At 46.5% G+C, this 22,828-nt stretch overlaps 1 protein-coding gene across 1 annotated transcript in view; it reads right to left on the bottom strand.

Moving 5' to 3' along the window:
* Positions 1–18,883, bottom strand: part of CES5A (carboxylesterase 5A) — a 29,615-nt gene extending 10,732 nt beyond the window's left edge. The window contains exons 1-9 of the mRNA XM_004455062.1: positions 18,811–18,883; positions 17,453–17,657; positions 15,407–15,545; positions 13,902–14,035; positions 10,766–10,919; positions 7,152–7,256; positions 5,554–5,658; positions 4,140–4,280; positions 1,811–1,879 (exon numbers count right to left, since the gene is read on the bottom strand). Of these exons, the coding sequence (XP_004455119.1) occupies positions 1,811–1,879; positions 4,140–4,280; positions 5,554–5,658; positions 7,152–7,256; positions 10,766–10,919; positions 13,902–14,035; positions 15,407–15,545; positions 17,453–17,657; positions 18,811–18,883 (1,125 nt within the window). The remainder of the gene's footprint in view (positions 1–1,810; positions 1,880–4,139; positions 4,281–5,553; positions 5,659–7,151; positions 7,257–10,765; positions 10,920–13,901; positions 14,036–15,406; positions 15,546–17,452; positions 17,658–18,810) is intronic.
* Between the last annotated feature and the right edge of the window lie 3,945 nt (positions 18,884–22,828).

The raw sequence follows: 22,828 nt of genomic DNA, 5'->3' as shown, positions 1-22,828 counted from the left end.
GCACAGCCCTTGGTAGGCTTCTTTGGAATTTTGAAGCAGCATATACCATACCTGGGAGCACTGCTTAGACTCGTTTAGAGTCCCTAGAAAGCTGATGGTGTTCAGTCAGGCCCAGAGGAAGCAAGATCTCTGCAATAAATTCTGGCTGGCCCCTTGGGCCACATGACTGGCAGACCCCATGGTGCTAGAGGTAGCCACGGTGGGTAAGGAAGCTGTGTGGAGCCTCTGGCAAAACCCAGTAGGACAGTCACATTGCAGAGCCCTGGGACTGTGGAGCAGGGCTATGCCTTCTGCACCAGGGAAATACTCACCATTTGAAGAGCAGCTCCCGGCAGGCTCCTGGGCCTAGGAGAGACTTCATGCCTTTCCACTCCCCTTGCTCCTCCCAAACAACCTACTGCTCACCCTGGAACTTGGCTTGAGACACCTTCTCCACTTGTAATACCCTTCTGTCCCAACACTCCCCTTCCCTAAGACCCAGCTCAATGACCACCTCCTCCATGCAGTCATCTCCAATCCAGCCTGAGAGATCCCACTGTCCAACTTAGGTTTTAAATATATCTCAGTTATCATTTTCAGATATCTGAGACTCCTCAAACTCTACCACCACCATTCCCCAAAGCCTCAGAACCTGAGGGGTCCCTGGCCTTCAGTCTGACCTACTCTGCCTCTTTCTAAAATGAAAATCCAGTCATATCACACATCTGTCTGTTCTCAGCCTTGGATGAAAGTATATGCTTCCTCCAAACTTATGATGACTGCCAGGTATCCTCCCCTGCCGTGGTGACCCCCTCCATTGATCTCTTCATGCCTCTCTGCTATCAGTGGCTCTTCTTGGTTCCTCTGGCTCCTCTCACCACTGCCCCTTCCTCAGCCAGACAAACTGCCCTCATCCTCCAGGGCCCTTCTCCCTGGGAGCAATCTGCTTTCCTCTGACTCCAGACTTTCCTCTTTTCTGGCCCCCCTAAGAGTGAGCTGAAGTGTCTCCTCACGTCCATCCACCCCAACCATCTACAAGTACCTCAGTGCAGGAGGAGTACCTGCTTAGCATTGTCTAGGAGAAAGCAGGAGCCCATGGCTTCTCAATAAGCATGTGCTCAATGAATAAATGAATGACAGGGACTCGGCACAGAGTATGCACTGAATTAATGTTTATGGAAAAAAGGAAGAAAAGAAGCAAGGAAAGGAATCCGTCTCTATGTCCTGGTGTCTAGAATAAAACCTGATAATGACATGTTTGGTCAATGGATGAATGAATGTTTAAACAAATGGAAGTTTCTTGATAGTGCTAGATCCTAGCACTCTGCCTGGCTGGCGTGTAGTGAACATAGCTCCACCCACCCAGGCATGCTTCAGAGTTTAGAACCATCAGACTCTACATAGATCATTCAATATATGAAATAATATTATGTAACATGCTTGGTGGGGCCGGGAATAGCACCCCAGCAACCACTTTAATATGTCTGCTGAGAAGCGTATGTGTGGGATAAATAAAGTGAACTGTACATGGGAACAAGAATGCCTCATGACCAGTGTCAGTCTAGGTCTGGCTGCCCCATGGGTTACAAAAAGTCTTCGAGTTTTCAGAGCTCCTTGGATTGTGGGATTGTGGACTCACATTTGGCAAAGGTCTATTGAATGAGTGAATGAATGAATAAATGAGTGAGTGAATGAATGAATGAGTGAGTGAATGAATGAATGAATGAGGAGAGGAATGTCTATACCTCCAGCTTCTATCCCTGAGTGTGACCCAGGATGTTTGTTAAATGAGTGAATCTCTGGAGAGCCACTGTCACCCACACGCACTTACCAAGATCTGATGTATCAAATGGAACGCGAGAGACCTGTTGGAGCCCTCTAGGACCTCAGGAGCCTCATTCTGGAGAGAGAAGCATCCTCTGTGAGCACAACCACCTCTCAAAGGGGAGAGTAGGGGTCAGTGTAGCTCTCTCTGCCCCCACAATGCCATGTTTAGGAGCATCCTCAGCCGGCTGTTCAGACTCTGGTTTCTCTTTCTCATATTTGAAAAATGGCCGCTGTTCCCTGTCATACCTGAGTGGCTGCCCTATGAAAAGGCCTTGGCTTTGATACCAAACTCAATGGAAGACCAGAAAAATCTTGAAACTGTTCTCCTTTAAAAGACCTTTGCCGTAGGCCTCTGAAAAGCCAGCAGTGGGGAGAGCCAGGATTGGGGGCGGGAGGTGGGGATGGGCTCTGCAGTACCAGTCTGGGTTTGAGTCTCAGCTCTCCCACTCACGAGCCTGTGACCAAGGCAAGTGACTTAATTTCTTTGTGCCTCAGTTTCCTCATCTATAAGATGGAGATGTGATGAGAACTAGGTGGTTTGATATTTATAAAGCACTTGCAGCTATGCCTGGTACATAGGAAGAGCTCCATGAAAGTATTTGTTAAATGACAATTTCCTGGCTATTATTACAAACCTAAAAATGTGGAGGGTAGAAATACTATTCACTTTTCAAGTTTATGAAAGCATCTCCTTGATACATTTCTGCTGAAAATCTTGGGGCAATGAATACTGGGGTAGATTTCCAAACATACCTGTCTCCTGGCATCCGGGGGAACCTCCAGGGTCATTAAAGTTATCAACAAGTATAGGTTAACTACTACAAAGCCTCTCTGTATATTAAGGATTTGTGATTCATTTTGGAGGGATTTCCTATAGTTTCTAGCTGGCAGGCTCTTGACCTACACAGATTTGGATACCAATTCCTGCTCTGCTACTTGAATCATTCCAAAATGCAGCATTTATTGAGTACTTACTATATGCCAGGCTATTTGATGCGGACCTATGAGGTGGGCACTAATATTAGACATATTTCACACAATGAGGGAATGCATGACAATTATGCACCACTGTCACCTTCTTAGGAAAATCACTTTTTAGCCTCTGAGCCTCAGTGACTTCAGCTGTAAAATAGGGAAAATTATGCCCTTTCTTGCAAGTTTTTGTGCTGCTCTGTGCCTGGCACACAGAAGGCGCTCAGAAGCTAGCCGCAGTGGCTCTAGTGTTGTCATTAGCAGCACCTGCTTTCTTCTCTCTAGCACAGATGTAGAAAGCATCGAAAGACTTTATTTAAATCATTGTTTATAACTCAGATGCATCATTTACAACATGAAGACAATAATTCCCACTCCCACTTACCCAAAAGCATTGCTCTATGGATCAAATTAATGATGGTGGAACTGGCCCTTCAGTAGCCCAATGAACTCAGGAGACTGTTTCTAGACGACCACCAACTAGCTTTACAACTTTGTAAACCTCTTCATTTCTTAGCCTCATTTCCCCCAGCTCCAGAGGAGGTGGTTTGTCTATATAAGTAAACTTTCACAATATGAATAATTTGAAACCCTATTCTTCCAAAAACAGTTGAAGTTTATCTCGAATGGGAAGGGTCTTCCAAAACCCCAGTGTCAAGAAATCATGGCTCCTTCTCAGCTTTCGAGCTCTGCTCAGATGATGGCGCCTCAGAGAAGCCACTCCCAACATCTTTTCTCCTATGGAAGAAACCTCTCCCAGGTTTATGTCCCTCATAGCCCATATCATTGTCTGGAATCATCTTTTCAACCTTGCGTTTTATCTGCCTCTCCACTCGAGAACAAAAGCTAGAACTGTGCCTTGTTTGCTGTGGAATCCTCGGTTTGTAGAAGTGTGTCAAGTACATTGCAAATGCTTGCTAAGTATGTGTTGAATGAATAAAATGATTAAGTGGTTTTACAAGTTACACAACCAGAGAGAGCATTCTTGGTAGCCCAAAAGTCAGCACCATAGCTGGACATGAAAGTTTGGGGGGCTGAAGCTTCCTCAAACTACCTGAATTTCACCTTTGAAGTCATAACAGTCTTTATTTGAAACAATATTTCTAATGTTTTTAAGTAAAGATCAAATGCATCCAAATCCTCTCTCACCTCTTTATGGAGTTGCTTCTTTCACTGTAAACCTGGACGAAGAGCAGGGGGTTCCCTCCTGTGACTCCCCCCAGTCCTCAAGTACCCTCTCTCGGGGAGAGGAACGATGATCACAGCAGAGATGGCTGATAGCCGCCAACCCTCATGACTCTTGGCATCATCTATGGAAATGCCCAGGAGAAAGAGGCAGGGAGAATAGCTGGAATTCTTACCATGGGCATTAGATAACCACATTCGTGGTTATTGACTCCAATGATAGAAGGAATTAGATTAAATGTTTTTTTTGTCAATAAGTTTAGAGGCTCATCAGGAAAGAACTGGCCATCGACCACACGACTGAAAGACTTTGTTTTCTGAAATAAAGAAGAGAAGAAAAATCAGCAACTGCTTCTGTCCACAAAAGCTGCTGTTCCCAAATCCTAGCCAGGCTGAACCAGCTCAGGGTAGCAATGGTCAAAATTAATCAGGAAAATAAAAATATACCAGTGTTGGCCAAACCCAATAGATCAGTGCCTAGCCCTCCCTGCCACTTACATAAGCAGATTCCATTTTTTTCTGTGGCTTAGTGTTCTCATCTGACAAATGGGGATAGCAATAGTATCTACCTCAGAAAAACAGTGGCCTATTGCAGTGGTTCTCAAAGCATCAACCTCACCTGGGAAATTGTCAGAAACACAAATTCTCAGGGCCCACTCCAGGCCTACTGAATAAGAAACTCTAGGGCAACCTGGCCAACTTGTATTAACAATCCGTTCAGAGATTCTGATGTACCCTCGAGTTAATAATCACTGGCCAAATGCAATAGCCAAAGTGGTACAGGAGGGGCTGGCCAGATCGTAGGGGTTGGTGCAAACACCTTCCTGAGATGTGTTCCTCACACTGCTTTGCCTTGGACATGGCTGGCTATTTCTTGGGTCTCAGAAAGAAATACCTAGTTCTAATCATTATATTTTTAGGTTTTTGTTTGAGGACTGGGGACACAAACACACTTTCATGCTCCATCAGGTCAAGGACTTCTATTACCCATCTTCACAGTCCCCATCTGGCTCAGCAGATACTTAATTCATGCCAAAGAACCATTTAAGAAATGACAGATAATGGCCTAGCTCTTTCAAAGACTATTAAAGGCTCTCAGGATTGGAAAGGACATAAAAGATCATTCAATCCAATTAGCTATCTGCTGATTGAAAGTGTCAGTGGTCATGTAGACTTTGCTTGAATACCTGCAGAGGGGAGTAGCCACTGCTTTCTGAAGGAGCCCAGTCCTTTTTAAGACAAATGATCTTTTAGAAAATTCCAGCTCTTGACCTTGAGTTTAGCTTCTCAGGGTACATGGAAAAAGTGTAATTCTTTTTCCCAATGAGTTACCATCAATGACTTAGAGACAACACTTATATTTTGCTGATTATTCTCCAGGCTCAGTAACACCACTCCCCCACCAAGTTCCTTAAATTACTTATAAGGGTTCTATGCCCCACGTTTGTTTTTATAACTGTGGCCATGAATCCCCAAGCCCTAACCCCCTTTTTCCAGGTCCCAAATAAAATAAATAACAGAGTGATAGGGTTTTTTCCACCACTCCATTCAAAAGGTAAGTTTACCCAAAATTCACCCCTCCCTCTTTACCTGGTTGAGGCTCAGTAACTCATTGGAGGATTTTGCCCTCAAACACTGCAGCAGGGCCTTGGAGTCTGACCTGTTGCAACCACAGATATCTGCAAGCACCTGCAACTATTTCCAGAGAAGGGCACGGTCATAGCACAGAACTGAAAACATCCAGGAAAATGGAAGTTGGAAGAGTCTTCGGCCCAACCACAGGTTGGTTCTTCATATGTGAGGCCAGCCTGCTGCCCCTGCCCAAGCTCTTAGAATGGAATGTGCATCAAGGTAAGGACAGGTAATGGCACTGCACTGTCCCTACTCTCCTTATTCTTTGGCCTGACCTTTCCTTGTTATCTTTAGCTGGAGAAAGGTGTTGTCAGTCTGTGGCCATGGAATGTGGAGTCAATATCCCTGGGTTACAGAGAGACCAGTCCTGTGACCTTGGTTCCATTGACACTATGACCCTCAGAGCCAAGCAGCCAAATCTCAGGGTGCTGAATGGACTAAGGCATAGAGAGACCCCCAAGAGTAGGCAGTGGGTTTGCTAGCTTCTTAATTGTCAGATGAGGCATGACTCTAAATCAGATCCTCAGCTAGTCAGTTCTGCTAAAGTCCCATCTCTCAACCCCAGCCTGAAATGCCCTGGGAATCTTCTTGTCATCTCTTTGCCAATTGCAAGTTCCAAATCCTGCCTCCTCCAGACCATTGCAGCCCCCATGAAGTCCTTCCTCCTTCAATCTAGAGTTACCCCAAGAAATCCCACCTTTTCAACCTAGCCCTTTACTTAACATCTTCTTGCGCCGTCATTGAACCCTTCACACGTATAGGTAGAACTTGTCCCTGAAAATGGTGGTCCTTAATATTCTAGGCATCATGGATGTTTTGAAAATCTGATAAAAGCTACAGACCCTCTCACCAGGAAAATGCACAAGCCTATAGGGTCTTCATACAACTGTAGAAGGTTCAAGGGCTACCTCCTGAACCTAACTGTGGATTCCAGGTCAAAAACCCATGCAATAAGAAGAGTATAGTCTCCTCGAGTTTAGGCTATGTGTTCTCCACTTATAAACCCACAGATTCAGACATAGAGTTGGGCAATGGGCACTCAGTAAGTGCAGGGTAATCTTGATCTCCAGGTCCTACTGTCTAGTAGAAAGCTAAAACAAGAAGACAAATAACAAATATTTTGGACATACGTCCTACCTCCCCCAGCATAATCCCCTGCCAGATAACAGCCACAGTGTTAGTTTCTACCAAGCTAGAAACAGCCTCAGGATCTTTCTCAACTTGGTGCTGTAGGTAGCCATTCCCTATGGAGCAGAACAGGTACAGGAAATGAGTTGTATTTGATACAGAGAACTGAGTTATATATCACAAGCAAAGAATAATGGGTCAGATATAAAAGCTATAACACATATTTGCAGTCACACACATCAGCTATGTTGCGTTTGTGTAGCTAGACCTATTTCCTGTTGAACCAGGGATTCCATGGAGGAACAAGGTTCATGTTGGGCCAGCATCAGTTCCTTTGGGCATGGTCAGTAAGGAAAGCAAGCACAGGGTGAGTCTATTGACTCCTGATCAAGCAGAGGAAGCTAGAGAGATTTTAACAATATACCTACATCCTTTTCCTTCTCGTTATTGGTGGCCTTCAGGTAAGGGATGATGGCCACCCCACTCTGCATGATGGCTTTGTGGAATAAGCCATTGGCCAAGGGAGACAGAATCTGGAGAGAGACCACAGGGGACCCAGGAAAAGTTACCCAGAGTCTCTCCACCCATCACACATACCACGCGTCCCTTCTTTACAGAAACCTTCCAAGGAAGTTTCTTTAAGAGCCCTAAACTTAGAGACCTGATTTGGGGTTCAAAGACTATCCGTGCTGTCTTGGGCAATGGTTATCCTCTCTGAACTCTAGGTTCCTCATGAACTTTGAAGTTAAACATTCTGGTATTTGAGTTCCAGCTCCTTCACTTCCCAGCTGAGTAACCTCAAGCATGTTTGCTTATTCTTTCTAAACATCAGTTTACTCCCCTGTAAAACAGGAATAATAATTGAGCCTGCACAACAGGGTGGTAGTGAGGATTGCGGGGAGGGGAGTAATGAACACAGATGGCTTTGCACTGTGCCTGGTCAATAGTAAGTGCTTATGAAATGGTGGCTGTTATTATATATACATAATTGGGTTACTACAATCCTCTTTATAAGGTTGTTTTGAAGATAAAAATACCTTGTATACAGTCAAGGGTTACATAGCAGAAACTCCTTTAACTCATCTTTGCATAATCGACTTACAGTTCCTTCTGCAAAACATGTTAACTGATGCCCAGAAAATGCTGACCCACAGAATCAATAGGCTGTTTTCTACTATCCCCACACATTTCTTTTTCCACCAGCTTCTTACCAAGAGCCTTTGCTTTCAAATCTGTTTTGTCAGTTTCACCCACTATTATAATTGCATAATCGAATGAAATAATCACATGAGCCAGTGGAATATGGGTGTACAATTAAAAAAATATTTGGGGAACAAAACTTGATAAAGACAAGCAACTAAAATATTGCTGCCAAATTAGGGGACAAGATAAGAGTAAAATTTTTGGAGATATATCTGGGAAAGAAGTGTACTACAGTCAGACTGCTTTGTGGGCACCTTCAAGTTCACATTCTCTGTAAAGAAAATTAACTGCAATTTGAAGGCAGTGCTTTTTGGGTGGCTTATATAAGAGGGCCCATGTTGGAACTCAAGTCATTAGACCAGTCTTGAAAAGATAAGGCACTATCTCAAACCACTGACAAAGAAATGTACTTTTTAAGTTTTAAGTTAAAAATAAAAGGCTCCCATGCATCCTTTGTTATTTCATGCTTTAGCTGAGATTTTCAATTAAAAAGTAACCAACAGGAAAATGGACTTGGCTCAACGGATAGAGCATCTGCCTACCACATGGGAGGTCCAGGGTTCAAACCCAGGGCCTCCTGACCCATGTGGAGCTGACCCATGCGCAGTGCTGATGTGTGCAAGGAGTGCCATGCCACACAGGGATGTCCCCTATATAGGGGACACACACAAGGAATGCGCCCCGTAAGGAAAGCCACCCCACGTGAAAGAAAGTCCAGCCTGCCCAGGAGTGGCTCTGCACACACAGAGAACTGATGCAGCAAGATGACGCAACAGAAAGAGACACAGATTCCCGGTGCCACTGACAAGAACATAAGCAGACACAGAAGAACACACAGCACATGGACACAGAGAGCAGACAACTGAGGGGGGGGGGGAGGGAAAGAAAGGGGAAAGAAATAAAATAAAAATAAATCTTTAAAAAAAGTAACCAACACCTTATTTTGTGGAGATTTCATCCAGTTCCAACAAGCAATCTGGGCCATCTTCCCTCAACCACAATAGCATAGCCAAAGAGGTTGACACCCTGTCAGGCAGGGACTACTGCCCTAACCAGCAGGAAGTAGCTACAGAAGAATGACCATTGCCCTTCAGCATCCCCTTAAGAATAAGGGCTTGAACTTCTGAGGGGGGCATTGAAGGAGGTTAGTGTGGTGAAAGGGGGAAGGCAGCTGGCCCAGCAGACAACATGGCCGACAGACAACATGGCTGCGAGACCTTGACCTCGACCTTGAGGTCCCAGTTGGGACACTTTTCAGGGCCAAGAGGAGGCTCTGGGTATCCCAAGCAGGCCTCACCATTGCCCCCCACCATTGGTGGGATAACCAATACATCTGGGGCTCCTTCTCTTAGCATTAGCAAAGGGAGGAATAATTAACAGTTGGTGCTGGAGTTTAGTGTATACCCAGGGGACCTGAATCTCTGGAATGTCCATGTGATAGCCAGGTCCTGAGCCTCAACAGACTAGAAACTCCTACACTCTGGCTTATTGGACTTACCCCACTCAGCTAACAGGGAAGTGAAGAAGGGCAACCACCACACCAGAGAGCCAAGAGTGCCCACAACTGAAAGCAGGAGAATTGCATCCATCATCCATGTGGAATCTAAGCCCCCTCTTGATATAGATGTGGAGTGGACACAACTATTCCAGGGTCCACAGGATGGAGGAATAGAGTATGGATTAGAGTGGACTTACTGATATTCTATTCATGAACTATTGTGATTGGTAATCAAAGAAAATGTAGCATTGATGTGGAGAAAGTGGCCATGGTAGCTGCTGAGGGTAGGGAGTGGGAAGAAAAGACGTGATGTAGGGGCATTTTCAGGACTTGGAACTGTCCTGGGTGGTACTGCAGGGACTGTTACCGGACATTGTATGTCCTCCCATAGCCCACTGGGTGGACTGGGGGAGAGTGTAAACTATAATGTGGACCACTGACCATGTGAAGCAATGGTGCTCAGAGATGTATTCACCAAGTGCAATGAATGTCCCATGATGATGGAGGAGGTTGTTGTTATGGGAGGAGTGGAGTGAGGGGGGTGGGAGATATATGGGAACCTCATATATTTTTAATGTAACATTAAAAAAAAAAAAAAGACCAAAAAAAAAAGTATTTCAAGTTACACAAGCCAAAGTTTGCTCTCTCTGCCAAGAGGAGCCTGCAAATTTAGGTGCATATTTCCACCCTTCTCTTCCATTTCTCAGCAAGCTCTGCTCTTTCCCCCCATATCCCAATAAATTCCTTTTACTGGCCAAAAAAAAAGTAAGCAGAAATGAGGGCTTCTACTCTACAAATACAGAGGAGTTTTACTCAAGGTATCTCTCCCTCTGAGACCTTAGGTGATTCATTTGAACTCTGCCAATGGAATCTGTCTTGTCCAGAAAATGAAACGGAACCCCTAACACGTGATGTACATGTGCGGCTCACGGAGACAATGGGGATAAAAGTATTTGTTCAGTGTGGATGCACCAATCAAATGTGAGTGATTCACGGACATCGTGGATCCTCACAGGGCCCACTGGATGGAATGGAGGAGAGTATGGGCCATGATGTGAACCATTGTCTATGAGGTGCAGAGGTGCTCAAAGATGTACTTACCAAATCCAATGGATGTGTCATGATGATGGGAACGAGTGTTGTTGGGGGGGGAGAGGGGGGGTGGGGGGGTGGGGTTGAATGGGACCTCACATATATATTTTTAATGTAATATTATTACAAAGTCAATAAAAAATAAATAAATAAAAAAAAAGAAAAAAAAAAAATGTGAGTGATTCAAAGCCCTCATTTTTCTTATCTCCCCCACTGAGATTCATTCAAGTTAGGAAGCCAAGAACTCACGAGGCCGGAAACACTTATGGCTCCCGCCGATTCGCCGAAGATGGTCACAGAGTCCGGGTCCCCGTCAAAGAACTCAATGTTCTCCTGGACCCAGCTTAGGGCAGCCAGCTGGTCCATGAAGGCCCAGTTCCCTGGAGCGTGATGGTCCCCTGTGCTGCAGGCAAGAGGCAAGGGGAGGAGTCAGTCAGCCAGTGCCTGTCTCCGAAGGCACAGGCAATTCTCAGCAGGGACTGTGGTCTTGGTAGGGTGTCGTCATTGTTCACTGTGAAAGGGCTGAGAGTTGAGGCCCAGTAAGGAGCTGGGGAAAGTGGACTTAGTCCTCACCCTTTGCTGGGATTTGGGTTTCTTTGAGAATCTGATAAAAGTTATACACCCCAGAAAAATGCACATATATGATATTGTACGTGCATTTTCAGGGTATTTATAGGTACCCCAAGTTCCTGGATCCCAGGAGAAGACCCTGCTCCTGAGGGCTGGCCTGCAGCAGGGCATAAAGCCTTCTGGGTACGGAGGTTCTGGTGAATGACCGTGGTGACAATGACATCAGCCTGTGTGCCAGGCACTGCTCTGAGTGCTTCTATGGCTAATATTCCTGTAATCCTTGAGCTATCTGGGGCTGGTTTTTCTCCATTTGCCTCTCCCCATCCTTCCCTTCCCTGATCTGTGCCCCCAAAGAGTCCCAGCTGTGTTCAGGGAGGCACTGACAGGCGGTCTGAGTGGGAAACAAAGAGCCTGAGATGTCTAGTCTCCCATCATGTGCTCCCCTGTGCTGGGGCGTGGTTCGGACAATGACTTCATTCCTTCGTGGCCACAGCTCGTGCCAACTCTCCTCAATCATGTCTTTGAGCATGTTGTCAGGACACTGATGGCTACAGCATCTCCTTCCCACAGACGAGGAAACTGAGGCACAGTGAAGTTAAGCCCCTTGCCCGAGATGTAAAAATTTGCATATTTGGGCTTTGAACTCAACTGTACTGGCCCCAGAGGCCACGCTCCAAACTACAACCCTATGCCTCTGCCCGGCAGAGCAGCACGTGCTTCCCAGGATGGTTGGCCCATTAGTTTGGCACAAGTGAAAATACCATACAATCAAAGAAATGCCCAGAACCAAAATATCTATACGCAAATAGTCCCAGGATTGTATCCCACTCCCCTCCATTCCCCATCCCCCAAACTGCTCCTCTCTGGGGCCTCCTTTCTCTATCAGTGACCCCTGGGCTGGCTCTGGCCCTGTCTTCTCTCTTTCATGACCCCCACATCTAGCCACGAGCCAAGCTCTGCCAGTTCTACCCCTGCATGGTTCCCACAGCTGCCCCTATTACCCCATTTCTATTCATCCCGAGAGGCAATATACTTTCATGGTTACAACCTGGCCTTGGCACAGGTTTCATAGCCTGGTCACTTATGATCTGAGTGACCTCGGGCAAGTCCTTTAACCTGCTTCACCTCAAATCTCTCACATCTGAAATGGGGATAACAATAGTGCCTGCTTCACAGGGTTGTTGTGAAGATTGACAGTGCTTGGCAAGCAACAGGCACCACACACGTTTGGGACGGCTGTATTATCTGACTAGCACCCTGCACCAGCGAGCACTGAGACAGCGGCAGAAGCCTCCGACTGGACTCCCCATCTGCACCTGCCCCCCAGCCTAGCCTCTTGCTCTCAGCAGGGGACTCCTGAGTCCCTCCACCGTTAGTGGAGAAAGCCCAAACTCCAGGCGCGGCCTGGCACTCAAGGTCTCTCCCGGTCCCGCGTCTCATCGTCTTCCACATCCATCTCTTACTCATTCATCAGTGCCCAAATTGAAGATTATAAAGCGTTTTGGGGAATCTTTCTGCCAAAGGGATCTTATGCAGAATCCCAATGTAGAAAGCAGATAGGAGCGTAGCTGCTCTGATCAGGGGCCCGCAGCAGCTCCCAAATCACCTCCCAGCGTTTCAGGCTCCGAGCACAGGTTGCAAACATTGCCCCAGCCCCCTGCCTGGCTACGTTCCCCTCCAACTTCCTAGGCTTTGCATAGGCAGGACCACCTGCCAAGCATGCCCCCTCCCAGCCTCTGCTCCCCAAAGCCAACCAAGTCTTGAAGGTGCAACCTGAAGGCCACTTTCCTCGGGAGGCCTCCAACTCCTGGCAGCCCCCTCCTCTGTCCCACTCAGTGTAGTATTTGTGGCCTGCCTGGACAATGGATAGTTGTGTTTCTGCATTATCCCCCTCCACCACCCTCTATGCTTACCCCAGTCTGTGAGCCTCTTGAGGGTAGGACTGGTGTTCGAATCATGTGTCTTCCCCACTGTGTCTGACAGTGACCTCCAGACACAACTTTGGCCCTACCTCTCACTCTTCCTCTTTGCTCACATTATGCCCTGGCCAGGACCTAGGTTCTGCTATATCCTGGGCAGGATAATGGAAGGGGTCAAGAGACCCATTTCTGTTCAATGACCTTGGAAAAGTTATTTAACCTTTCTGTATCTCAATTTTTTTCAACTGTAAAATGGGGATAATAGCAGTGCATTTCTGGTAGGATTATATTTGAGGGTGAGTCGAAATAATGCATGGCAAGGGCAGAGCACCATGCCTGGCTCACAGTCAGTGCCCAGTACACATTAGATGCTCTTGATGGGAGGAAAGCCAGTGGAATGGTGCGATTATTCTCAGGTGAGCATTTGAGGATCCTGGTGGTGGGCCCTATGACAGAGACCAAGCTGCTTGTAAAACCTGTTTCCTCATCTTCCCAGGCAAGCAGCTGAGCCTCATTCCTCCCCTCTCCCCGTGCCAGCGGATGTGGCCATGCGATTGAGTTCCTCCAGTGACAAGTGAACAGAAGTGATGAGTGCCACCTCCGGGCCAGTCCAGAAGCCCCTCTTCTCAGGATCCTGCTTGCTCTTTCTCCATCCACAGATGGAGCCACAGGGAGGAAGGAGCCTGGGTCCCTGCAGGACCAAGTGGAAGGATGCGTGTCTACCAGTCAGCAACGCCCGACTGGACTTTGTATGAATGGGAAAGAGCTTTTGATTGTGCTAAACCATTAATATTTGGAGATGCATTTGTTGCCAGATTTGTTCGGTGTCGTCGAAGGCTCCTGGGTGCTAAATTCCCCCTGGAGGTCAGGAGCATCAGATACTCCAGGAGACTCACCTGAAGAAGCCAAATATGCCCAGCCGGTACTGGACAGCCACAACCAGCACGTCCTCGTAGGCAGCCAGGGCCGACCCGTCGAAGATGGAGGCTGAGCCAGTCTCCAAGGCGCCCCCGGGGAACCACACCATGACCTAAGAGGGGAGAGGAGTGCTCGGGTCACCCCTCCCGTGCGTGTCAGCACACTCTTCCTTGGGGACATATAAATGTCTCACTTCCCCTCAGAAGAGGAAGGCCCAGGGTGAGGCGTGTGAGCTCTGGGTTTGAGTCCAGCTCTGGCCCTGCCACTGAGCTGTGAGACCTCCCACCGATCACGGAACCTCCCGGAAGCTTGCTTTTCTCATCTGTAAGATGTGAACTATGAAAGTATCACACGGTTTAAAAATGTTGCACATCTAAAGCTCATAGAATAAAGCTGGCACATTTCAAGATCAGACAGTGTTAGCTAAACAGCATAGGGCCTGTGGGAAGATGGAAATAATTATAAGCCAGGTATAAGAGCAAAAGCAGTTTTAACATGAAACGTTTTCTGATCTGTAAAGAGAAAAGAGGAGGGGGGGGGGGGGAAGAAGAGACATGTAGAAACTTTTCTATGTTGATTAGAACAATTAGGACCAGAGAATGTTAAACATTATTCAAGTTGTATTATCCCTATCAGTACTCAATAATAAATTCCTTCAGATTTAAAAAAAAATTGGGGTCATATTAGAAACAGCAACAGTGGGGACAAGAAAAGAGAAAAAAGAAACTAAGGAAAAGGGGGATCTTGTCAGCTCATTGACTTTGGTACCAGGATTTACCACTGAGGAGCAAGTTACTCCACCCTCCCTGTGCTGCTGGTTCCTGATCTGTAGAATGGGTGCCCTCATCCTTACCCCACAGCGTTGCCATGGTGATTAAATTAGGTCATGTACTATGACTGGCACGTAGCGCTCAGTAGTTGTTGCTGTTAGAATACAGAAGAGCCGGTCTCCTTTTGTAGTGAAAGGAGGATGGGAGTTTGAGGTCAAAGAGAAATTGTAGAAGGGACCTTTTCCCCTACTCAGTTATTTAACGATCCTTTACATTCCTAAATGAAATATCTAACATTATCTGACTGTCTAACTTGCAACCAGAAAAACTGCAGTATGCCATTATCCTCTTTAAAAACAAAAAGGACTTCTCAAATTAAAAAAAAAAAAGATATTAAATCACAGAGTCCTTTTAAGCAGTGTCTTTTCCACAAGTTTACATATTGTTAGATACTCAAGAGAGGAAAAAAGCAAAAGAAAACTAAACAAAATGTCAAATTACTTCCATCAAGAATCAATCAGAAAAGAAGATAAAAAATCTATCGTATAATGACATTTTAAAGTCGTTTCTGTTTTTTTTTTTAATGTGTCCAGTGATGACATTTCCATTTCACCCAGCAGGAGCTAGGTCTGACTCTAGCGCCCAGCTGCCCTGCCTGCATCCCAGGCCAAGAACCTGTTAGCTGGAGCCACGAGCACCGCAGGTAGCCTTACGGGAAGTCTGGCGTCCCTATCAGCATGGGCTGGTGCGTAGATGTTAAGGTACAGGCAGTCTTCTGATGTCGTAAGTTCTGGATAATGCACCTTGAGCAGCTGTGGATCAGAGACCAGCCACTGCAAGTTCTGGGGGCACCTTGGAGACAGGAAGGAGAAAGTCCCCAGAGCTGAAGTCAGAGAACTTGCTTGGGAAGGGCCAGTTCTCACAACAACAGGAAAGCCTGGCTGTCTCCTCTGTCCCGAGCAGCAGAGGCACATGGGGAGCTTTTGGTACAAAGTCTAGTTGTGCCCAACGTTTCCCTCAATCTGTGGTTGCTGAGCAAATAAAGAAACCCAATTATAATTCTCTTTGATCTGGTCCCTGAGTAGGAAATAGCACTGTGGAGAATAATTGTAGTATTAACCCTCACCAGATGCCCTTGCCTACACCCACCACCATAATAAAGGCATACGTAAAGACTCAAGCTGGCTCAGTGATTCCCCACACTGTAGAGGGCAGGATGCTGGCTTGAATATTTCTCTTCTGCTCCCCGGGGAGCACCTGGACATTTCCAGTCCTCTCTACCAGGAACCAACTGAGGCCGACCTACAGGTAGACTCCTGTTCAAGCTGGCCTCTTGGCCTGGACTGCTCTGCCCCATATCTGCTTGCTGATGGGCTTCCCTTTCTTTCAAACTCAATCCAAGTGCTACCACCTCCAAAAAGCCTTCTGGGATTTCTCCAGGGAGTGCACAGCTCTTCTTTGGAAACACCCTCATATCTTGTATTCTTTTCTAGAACTTCTCCTAGGCTTGTGCATGAGTGTCATCAGCTTTGTCAACTTAACTGTGAGCAGCTAAAAGCTCAGGACTCTCTGCACCACATAGTCCTTAGCACACAGCCTGACATGTAGTAAGATTAAATGAGATGATATATGTGAAAATTTCAACTATACTAAATGCTCAATTAGTGTTAGGTTTTTATGGTGTTGTTTTTTTTTTTAATAGAATGGTCTAAAATATGGACTCAGAAAACCACTGCAGTAAATCTATCCTGATGGATGTCTATGTTTCCTTGCCCTTTTGTTTTATTAGAAACTGAGATGTCACTTATTTTAGTAAAGCCATTCCTGACCTTCCCTCGAGGCTAGGCTAACCACCCTCTGTGGTCCTGCAGCACCCATCTCGGATCCCCTAATGGTTGCCCTTTCACCCTATGTTTTAACTCTCAGTTATTGTTAATGCCTCTTCTCCTCCACAAGACTGTATGATCCTTGCAGGCAGCTGTGACTGATTCACTGTGGCATCTCTCAGGGCCTAATAGAGAGCTGTGTATTGAGTTGATGCTTAATGAGTATAAGTTGAATGAATAAATGAATGAATGACTGAATGGACAAATGAGTTTCATCTTAGTGTCAGAAGGTTCTTGGGGCTTTTCAGGTCTCACCTCATACTCAGTGCACAAGGCCCCTCCACAACTAACCAGGCAACTGCTTGCTCACCTCAACTGGGACCTTTCCACTTCCTCCCAGGCCACCTGTGTCAGAGGGACATATTCAGGTATCATTCTACAAGGGGCCGAACATCGCATTAGGGAGTTTGGACTACTAGGATGCTATTCTTTATTTTGAGCTAAAATCTCTCTAGTTTGGTTCTTTCTGCCTTTGAAAGCCCTCAGCCAGTCTGACTGCAGGCATGCCTGGGGCGAGAGGTCTCATGGAAACACCTCGCCTGAAAGACTCAATAACCCATCACGGTGCTTCCCACACCTGGTTGGTGCTCAAAATCTCTTGAGAACTTTTAGATAATGTGGACTTCTGGGCCCAGCTCTGGAGATTCTGATTCAGGAACTTCAGGTGGGAGCCCCGGGATTCCGCTTATGAGCCGATTGAAGAACCACAAGAATATTAATGCGTTCGCCCACCCTGTAGCCCTCCTCCTCCTCCACCCCAACCTCCAACCCCGCTCTCCTTTCCCACCAGCCAGCATGACCTCATTCCCCCTCTATGCTCTGTCCCCAACTCCCACAGTCACAGGTCACACTTGGGACTGAGACTGGTCTTACAATTTAGGGTAGGAGGTGGCATCTCGGAAGTCTTTCCAAGGCAGTGCTGGCTGTGGGATGGCAAATCGCAGGGGTCCTAGAGGGGGTGCAGCAAAAGGAACCCCGAGGAACACGTTCACGGGCTTGGGGTTTCCCAGCACGGTGACTTGCTTTCCCCGGACCCATCCCAGCCTGGTGTTCCTGAGTGGTGCATCAGCAGCAAGCCCTGAGGGATCACAGGGGAGGAATCAGAAGCTGGTGGGGAAGAGGCAGGACGCCAGCCCAACTCCGAGGGCCCCCCAGCAGGGATGCTCTTTCTCAACCCAGAATCTGTGCAGCAGAAAGCACTCAGGCACTGTCGGTATCTCAGTTTTGGTGGATCTGAGTTCACTGCCTCCTTCGAGATAGCCTGAGAAGTCACCTCCATCAGTGAACACTGACCTAGCTTCTTCTAGGAGCCCAGTACCGAGCCAGGAAATTTTCCTGGTTAGCTCAGGAACTGATCTTCCTTCTCCTGCATATCATTAGCATAGATTCTTCCTTTCTACATGACGGGAACATGTTCTCTACAGATTCTAGGGCCCCACAAAATCATCTAGTCAGTTTTCCACATTCCAACAGCTGAGCACAATTACTGGCATATCTGTGTATAGGCTGTGTGATTATTGCCTTTTTATTTTTCTTATCCTCAAATTTAAATAAACATTTAAAACTTTACCTAGAGCAATTATAAGCAATAACATCTTTGGAGTTGTGATATTGATGAATTAGGTATATGCTTTTGAAACAAATATGCATTAATTAAAATTCAAATTTGAAGTTTTAAAACCAAAATTTCCCATCCAGATGCCTCCTGAAATCATCTCATCTGCGTCCAGGAGTATGAAGACGATATTTTGGGAGGCTGAGCTCACCCAGGCTTCTCAGTGTTCGCATAGAATATGATGTCTTAAGGAAGAAACTACCCAAGTATTCACCAGGCAGGACCCAGGTGTCTTGGGCCCCTATTCTAATGTCATTTCAATGGTGACAGTCCTGTCCTTGCAGCCAGAACAACAATGGCATGGGCTTCTTTCCACGTGCTTCCCAGTGCCCAAGACAGAAAGCTCCCCAAGCCCCTCAAACGGTGCGAGCAATCGAGGGTAGAACCAAGGCTTCTGTGCTCCACCTGTGCCCGAGAAGGAGGCTCTTGTCTCAGGCTCTCAGCAACACCAGGAAACCCCAGTTTCCCTGAGGAACCACACATCCCTCCATGGGTCCTCAAGGGCCTTTGAAAAAAAGGTTCATTTCCACCAATATGTACAAGCAGTAGAAGATCCTCCAAGGAGCAATTCCCACCCCAATTTCTGAGACCCATCCTCTCCCATTGGGCATCTCACCCTCGGTGGTGGCTGCAATGACCCAAACTGCCCAGCTCAGCACCAGGCCTGGGTGCACCCAATCCCCATTCATCTTATTAACCCGCCTGAGCTTCCTGGATATCCACAGCTGCTGCTGGCTTCAGAGAGCATCAGTCAGGGGTGAGAAAGGGCTTCCTTGTAGGCAAATGTTGACCAGAACACAGTCAGTGAAGAATAGCATCAGATCAAGATTTTTCAGAGAGAATTAGCCAAGCAAGTCTTTCCTGTTCTCATTTACATAAAAAGAAGCTGATGATTAACTCTTAAGCTGGGGAAAGATGATTTTGCAGGTTCTGGACTCACAGGGTAGTAAAAGTAGAAAGGACATTCAGAATCAACTCAGATACCTACAGAGGCCAGAAGGTAGCCAAGAAGCAGTGAAGATGTCCAGGAGAGATGCAAGAGAGAATGGAGGGGACTGGGGCAAACTGGAAAGCATGTACTTTTTCTGAAGGGGCATTGACTTCTCAGGTCCAGTCAGTCTTTGGCTTGTGGCAATGTAGGTGGGCCAAGGCAAAAGTCTATGAAATCTCTCAATATTTAAATGTGGTATCAATTTTAAAAAGAAAATCATCATGTGAGCCCAATGCAGCATTTCTACTGGCTTGAGTTTTCTCATGGCCCACTGCTCTGCGATTTTGACCTAGGTCCAGATAAACATGAGGAGACAGACTGAATGAGGTGAAGTTTCTCTGTGCAGTTGTGCTAGGACCTGCCATTCTCCATTGCCATCTCCATTCTCATTGCAGTGCCCTTTCCATTACAGAGCCAGGCTCCGAGACCCACCAGGTCAGGACCCAGGAGTATCACCCCTACCTCCCCTTCCCCAGTCCAGCAGGCATCGCACCTCACTTAGGGTAAAGGCTCCAAGATGAGGTTTCCCCAATGCATGGGACTGAGCTGGCTGAGTCAAGAATTTTCTGGAGCACTTGTTTAAAATGCAGCTTTTTGCCCTAACCCATAGAGGTTTGGGGGCAGAGCCCTGGAAATGAACAGCAGTAATAGTAGGTTTGGGAAGCTTGACTCTAAGACATGGGAAGTTTCCCATGGCAGGCACCTCGTGAAGGAGGGAGGGGAGCCCCAAGCAGGAATGATGGTGCTTCCTGGCCACAGAATACACGCAACAAGCAGGAAGGCCTTCCTCACAGCCAGAGCCAGCAGCTGCCTGATGCTCTTTGCTGAAGGCAGCCACTCCATAAACACTCACAGATTTGAAATCCTCTTGTACATAATATCTTTCTTTCCCATTCCCCAGCTCCATTCCTGATATGCTGCTGATAATGGCAGGAATTGTGGAAAGAGATTTTGATTCGTAATTCAGCAAAAATCACATGTGGTCCAAAATGCCCTTGAAAATCCCTTAAGTCACCTGGAGATCCATAATACAATTGTAGACAGCAATTTCTGCAAATCATGACATTCGAGAACAATGGCACAAGGGAGAGGAAGAAGAGGGCCTCCAGCTCTGTCTACTTTTGAGATGATTGTAAACCCCTGCAGGTGAATGGGAAATGGGTGGGGATTTCTGAAATGTTTCCAGTTTGCCTGCACAGTTTACTGTTCAGGTTTAACCTTAAGCTTGCAAATATATTAACACATATGTATAGACATGTTTGCTGTTGATAGGACTCAAATACTTGTAGCTTTTTAAAATTTAATAAAAATTTTCTTTTAAACATACATAGATCACACAACACTGTAGCTTTTAAGATATAAAAGAACTTAACTCATGTCCTGGCCATGCAGTAGGTAGTCAATATTGTTTGCTAAGTTTCATCTCAATCTTCTTTGCTGTTTTTTAAAAAGCACTTGCTCTTTAAAGCTGTAAAGAATCTGATCCCACTCCCTGCCTTTCCAAGTGGGCTCTTCCTGTTAAGGCAGCCCTAAACAGCTCCAGCCAATGGTGCCGAGACCCTTTACAGAAGTCTGGGAGTTCAGAGGCCTGGGTTCCATCTTGATTTTCCCTCAGATTTGCTTTCTCTTCTCTGACCCTCAGTCTCTCCATCTTATGATAACCATTGAGCAGACAATTTTATAAGTTCCAGAGATCCCAGTATGGGTGAGATTCCCTGAGCTGCCTATGATGCTGGAAAATCCCAGAGCAGGGTAGGGGGTGGGAGGAGTTTCTTGGAAGGGAAAGAAGGGAGCTGGAAGGAAAGGCAAGTGGCCTTGAAGGCACACACTTTGCCAGCTCAAAAGGCATCTCAGGCTGGCACTGCCAACAAGGGTCTTCAACATTTGTTTTGATACAGCATCTTTGGCAGCCTTGAGGCTTTTTAGACCATCCTCCCCCTTCAGCCCTCCCCTGTTGCCACCCAAAATATTATACCTGCCTCAGAACTCTGTCCCTCCCTCTGATCAGAAATAATAGTAATTATCTCCACTGCCTCTCATTCGACAGTTTTAAACATGCCTTCATGTGTTCTTCCCTACTGTCACTATCTCCCCATTTGGGATGTTGTTCTTCTCCAGCTTCTTATTCCTTAAAGTTTCGTTCAATTGCCACCTTTTCTAAGAACTTTCCCTAGCTTCTCCTGAATACCCATAGTGTGTTGCTCTTCCAATCTCTCTCTCTTTTTTTTTAAGATTTATTTTCTTTATTTCTCTCCCCTTCCCCGCTGCTGTCCACTCTCTGTGTCCATCTGCTGTGTGTTCTTCTGAGTCCATTTGCATTATCAGGCAGCACTGGGAATCTGCATGTCTTTTTTGTTGCGTCATCTTGCTGTGTCAGTTCTCCGTGTGTGCAGTGCTACTCCTGGGTGGACTGTGCTTTTTTCATGCAGGGCGGCTCTCCTTGCAGGGCACACACCTTGAGTGTGGGTCTCCCCTACATGGGGGCACGCTTGCGTGGCACGGCACTCCTTGTGCACAGCAGCACTGCGCCTGGGCCAGGTTACCACATTGGTCAGGACGCCCTGGGGATCCAACACTGGACCCTCCATATGGTAGATGGATGCTCTATCAGGTGACCTAAATCTGCTTCCCTCTCAAAGGAAACTTTATATACCTGATGCAATGAAAAAGGTGTTTTGAAAAGAGTAAACAAAATGTTTTGCATTTCTATATCCAAAAAATCATGCTCCCACTCCTGGCCACCACTGTAATGAATGATACTTGAGAAGGAGGAAGACGTGGTATAGAAGACACTACAAATAGAGAGGATAAAGAAAGGGGAAACCTGCCCTCCATCATTGTGGATCTTGGGAAGGATAAAGACACAGAAGTAGGAAAAGCAGGGGTTACACTAAGTATTCTGACTCCCCCTCTTAGACAAGTACAAAAATGGGGAGGAGGCTGCCACCAGGGTACCCAGCAACTCTGTTCTAATTGGGACAGCCACAGCAGAATAGCGGTTTGGCAAAGAGAGCTCTCAGGGGGTGCACCCACTTCTCTTGGATCCTTTATTCTTTGGAAGGGGCATAAACATCACCAAGGGAAATTGGAAGTGATTGAGAGTCTGTCTGGGGAGCTAGATGGGGTGGAAGGCGAGAGAGCTAAGGGCTACGGAGGTGTTTCCTGGGTTTGAGGACAAAGTGGGGCCACAACCAAATCTGGGGATGGGACCTAGTGCTGGTCAGGGCTGGGGTGGGGCATTGAGTCAGCAGGGGATGCCCAATGGGCACTAAGCAGGACAAGAGAACCCACTGTGTGCCTGGACTGTGAACTCATCATTTTAGAATTCAGCATCCACCAGGAACCTGATGCAGAGGAGCTTTGCTGTGAAGACAACAATGTAAGGACATTGGCAAGTGGATCCAGATTCCCTCTGCACCTCTATTCACATGGTTATATAAGCTCTGCCAAATTTAGGCAGCCAGACATCCTGGAGAGGAGGGTGATGGAATTGGGAGCGAATTTGAGATTTGCTATGCATTTATTTGGAAAACAGAAGAGACTGTTTAACTTATTGAATAGGACTGAGTTTACCGGATTGAACTAAATGCAATTATCTACCACTAACAAGGACAAGGTATTGGAAGTTACATGAGAGACATCA

The sequence above is a fragment of the Dasypus novemcinctus genome, chromosome 18 (assembly GCF_030445035.2).
Source record: "Dasypus novemcinctus isolate mDasNov1 chromosome 18, mDasNov1.1.hap2, whole genome shotgun sequence".
Taxonomy (NCBI): Eukaryota; Metazoa; Chordata; class Mammalia; order Cingulata; family Dasypodidae; genus Dasypus; species Dasypus novemcinctus.
The sequence above is the reverse complement of the archived record's forward strand: the minus strand, read 5'-3'. Positions and strand labels throughout refer to the sequence as shown.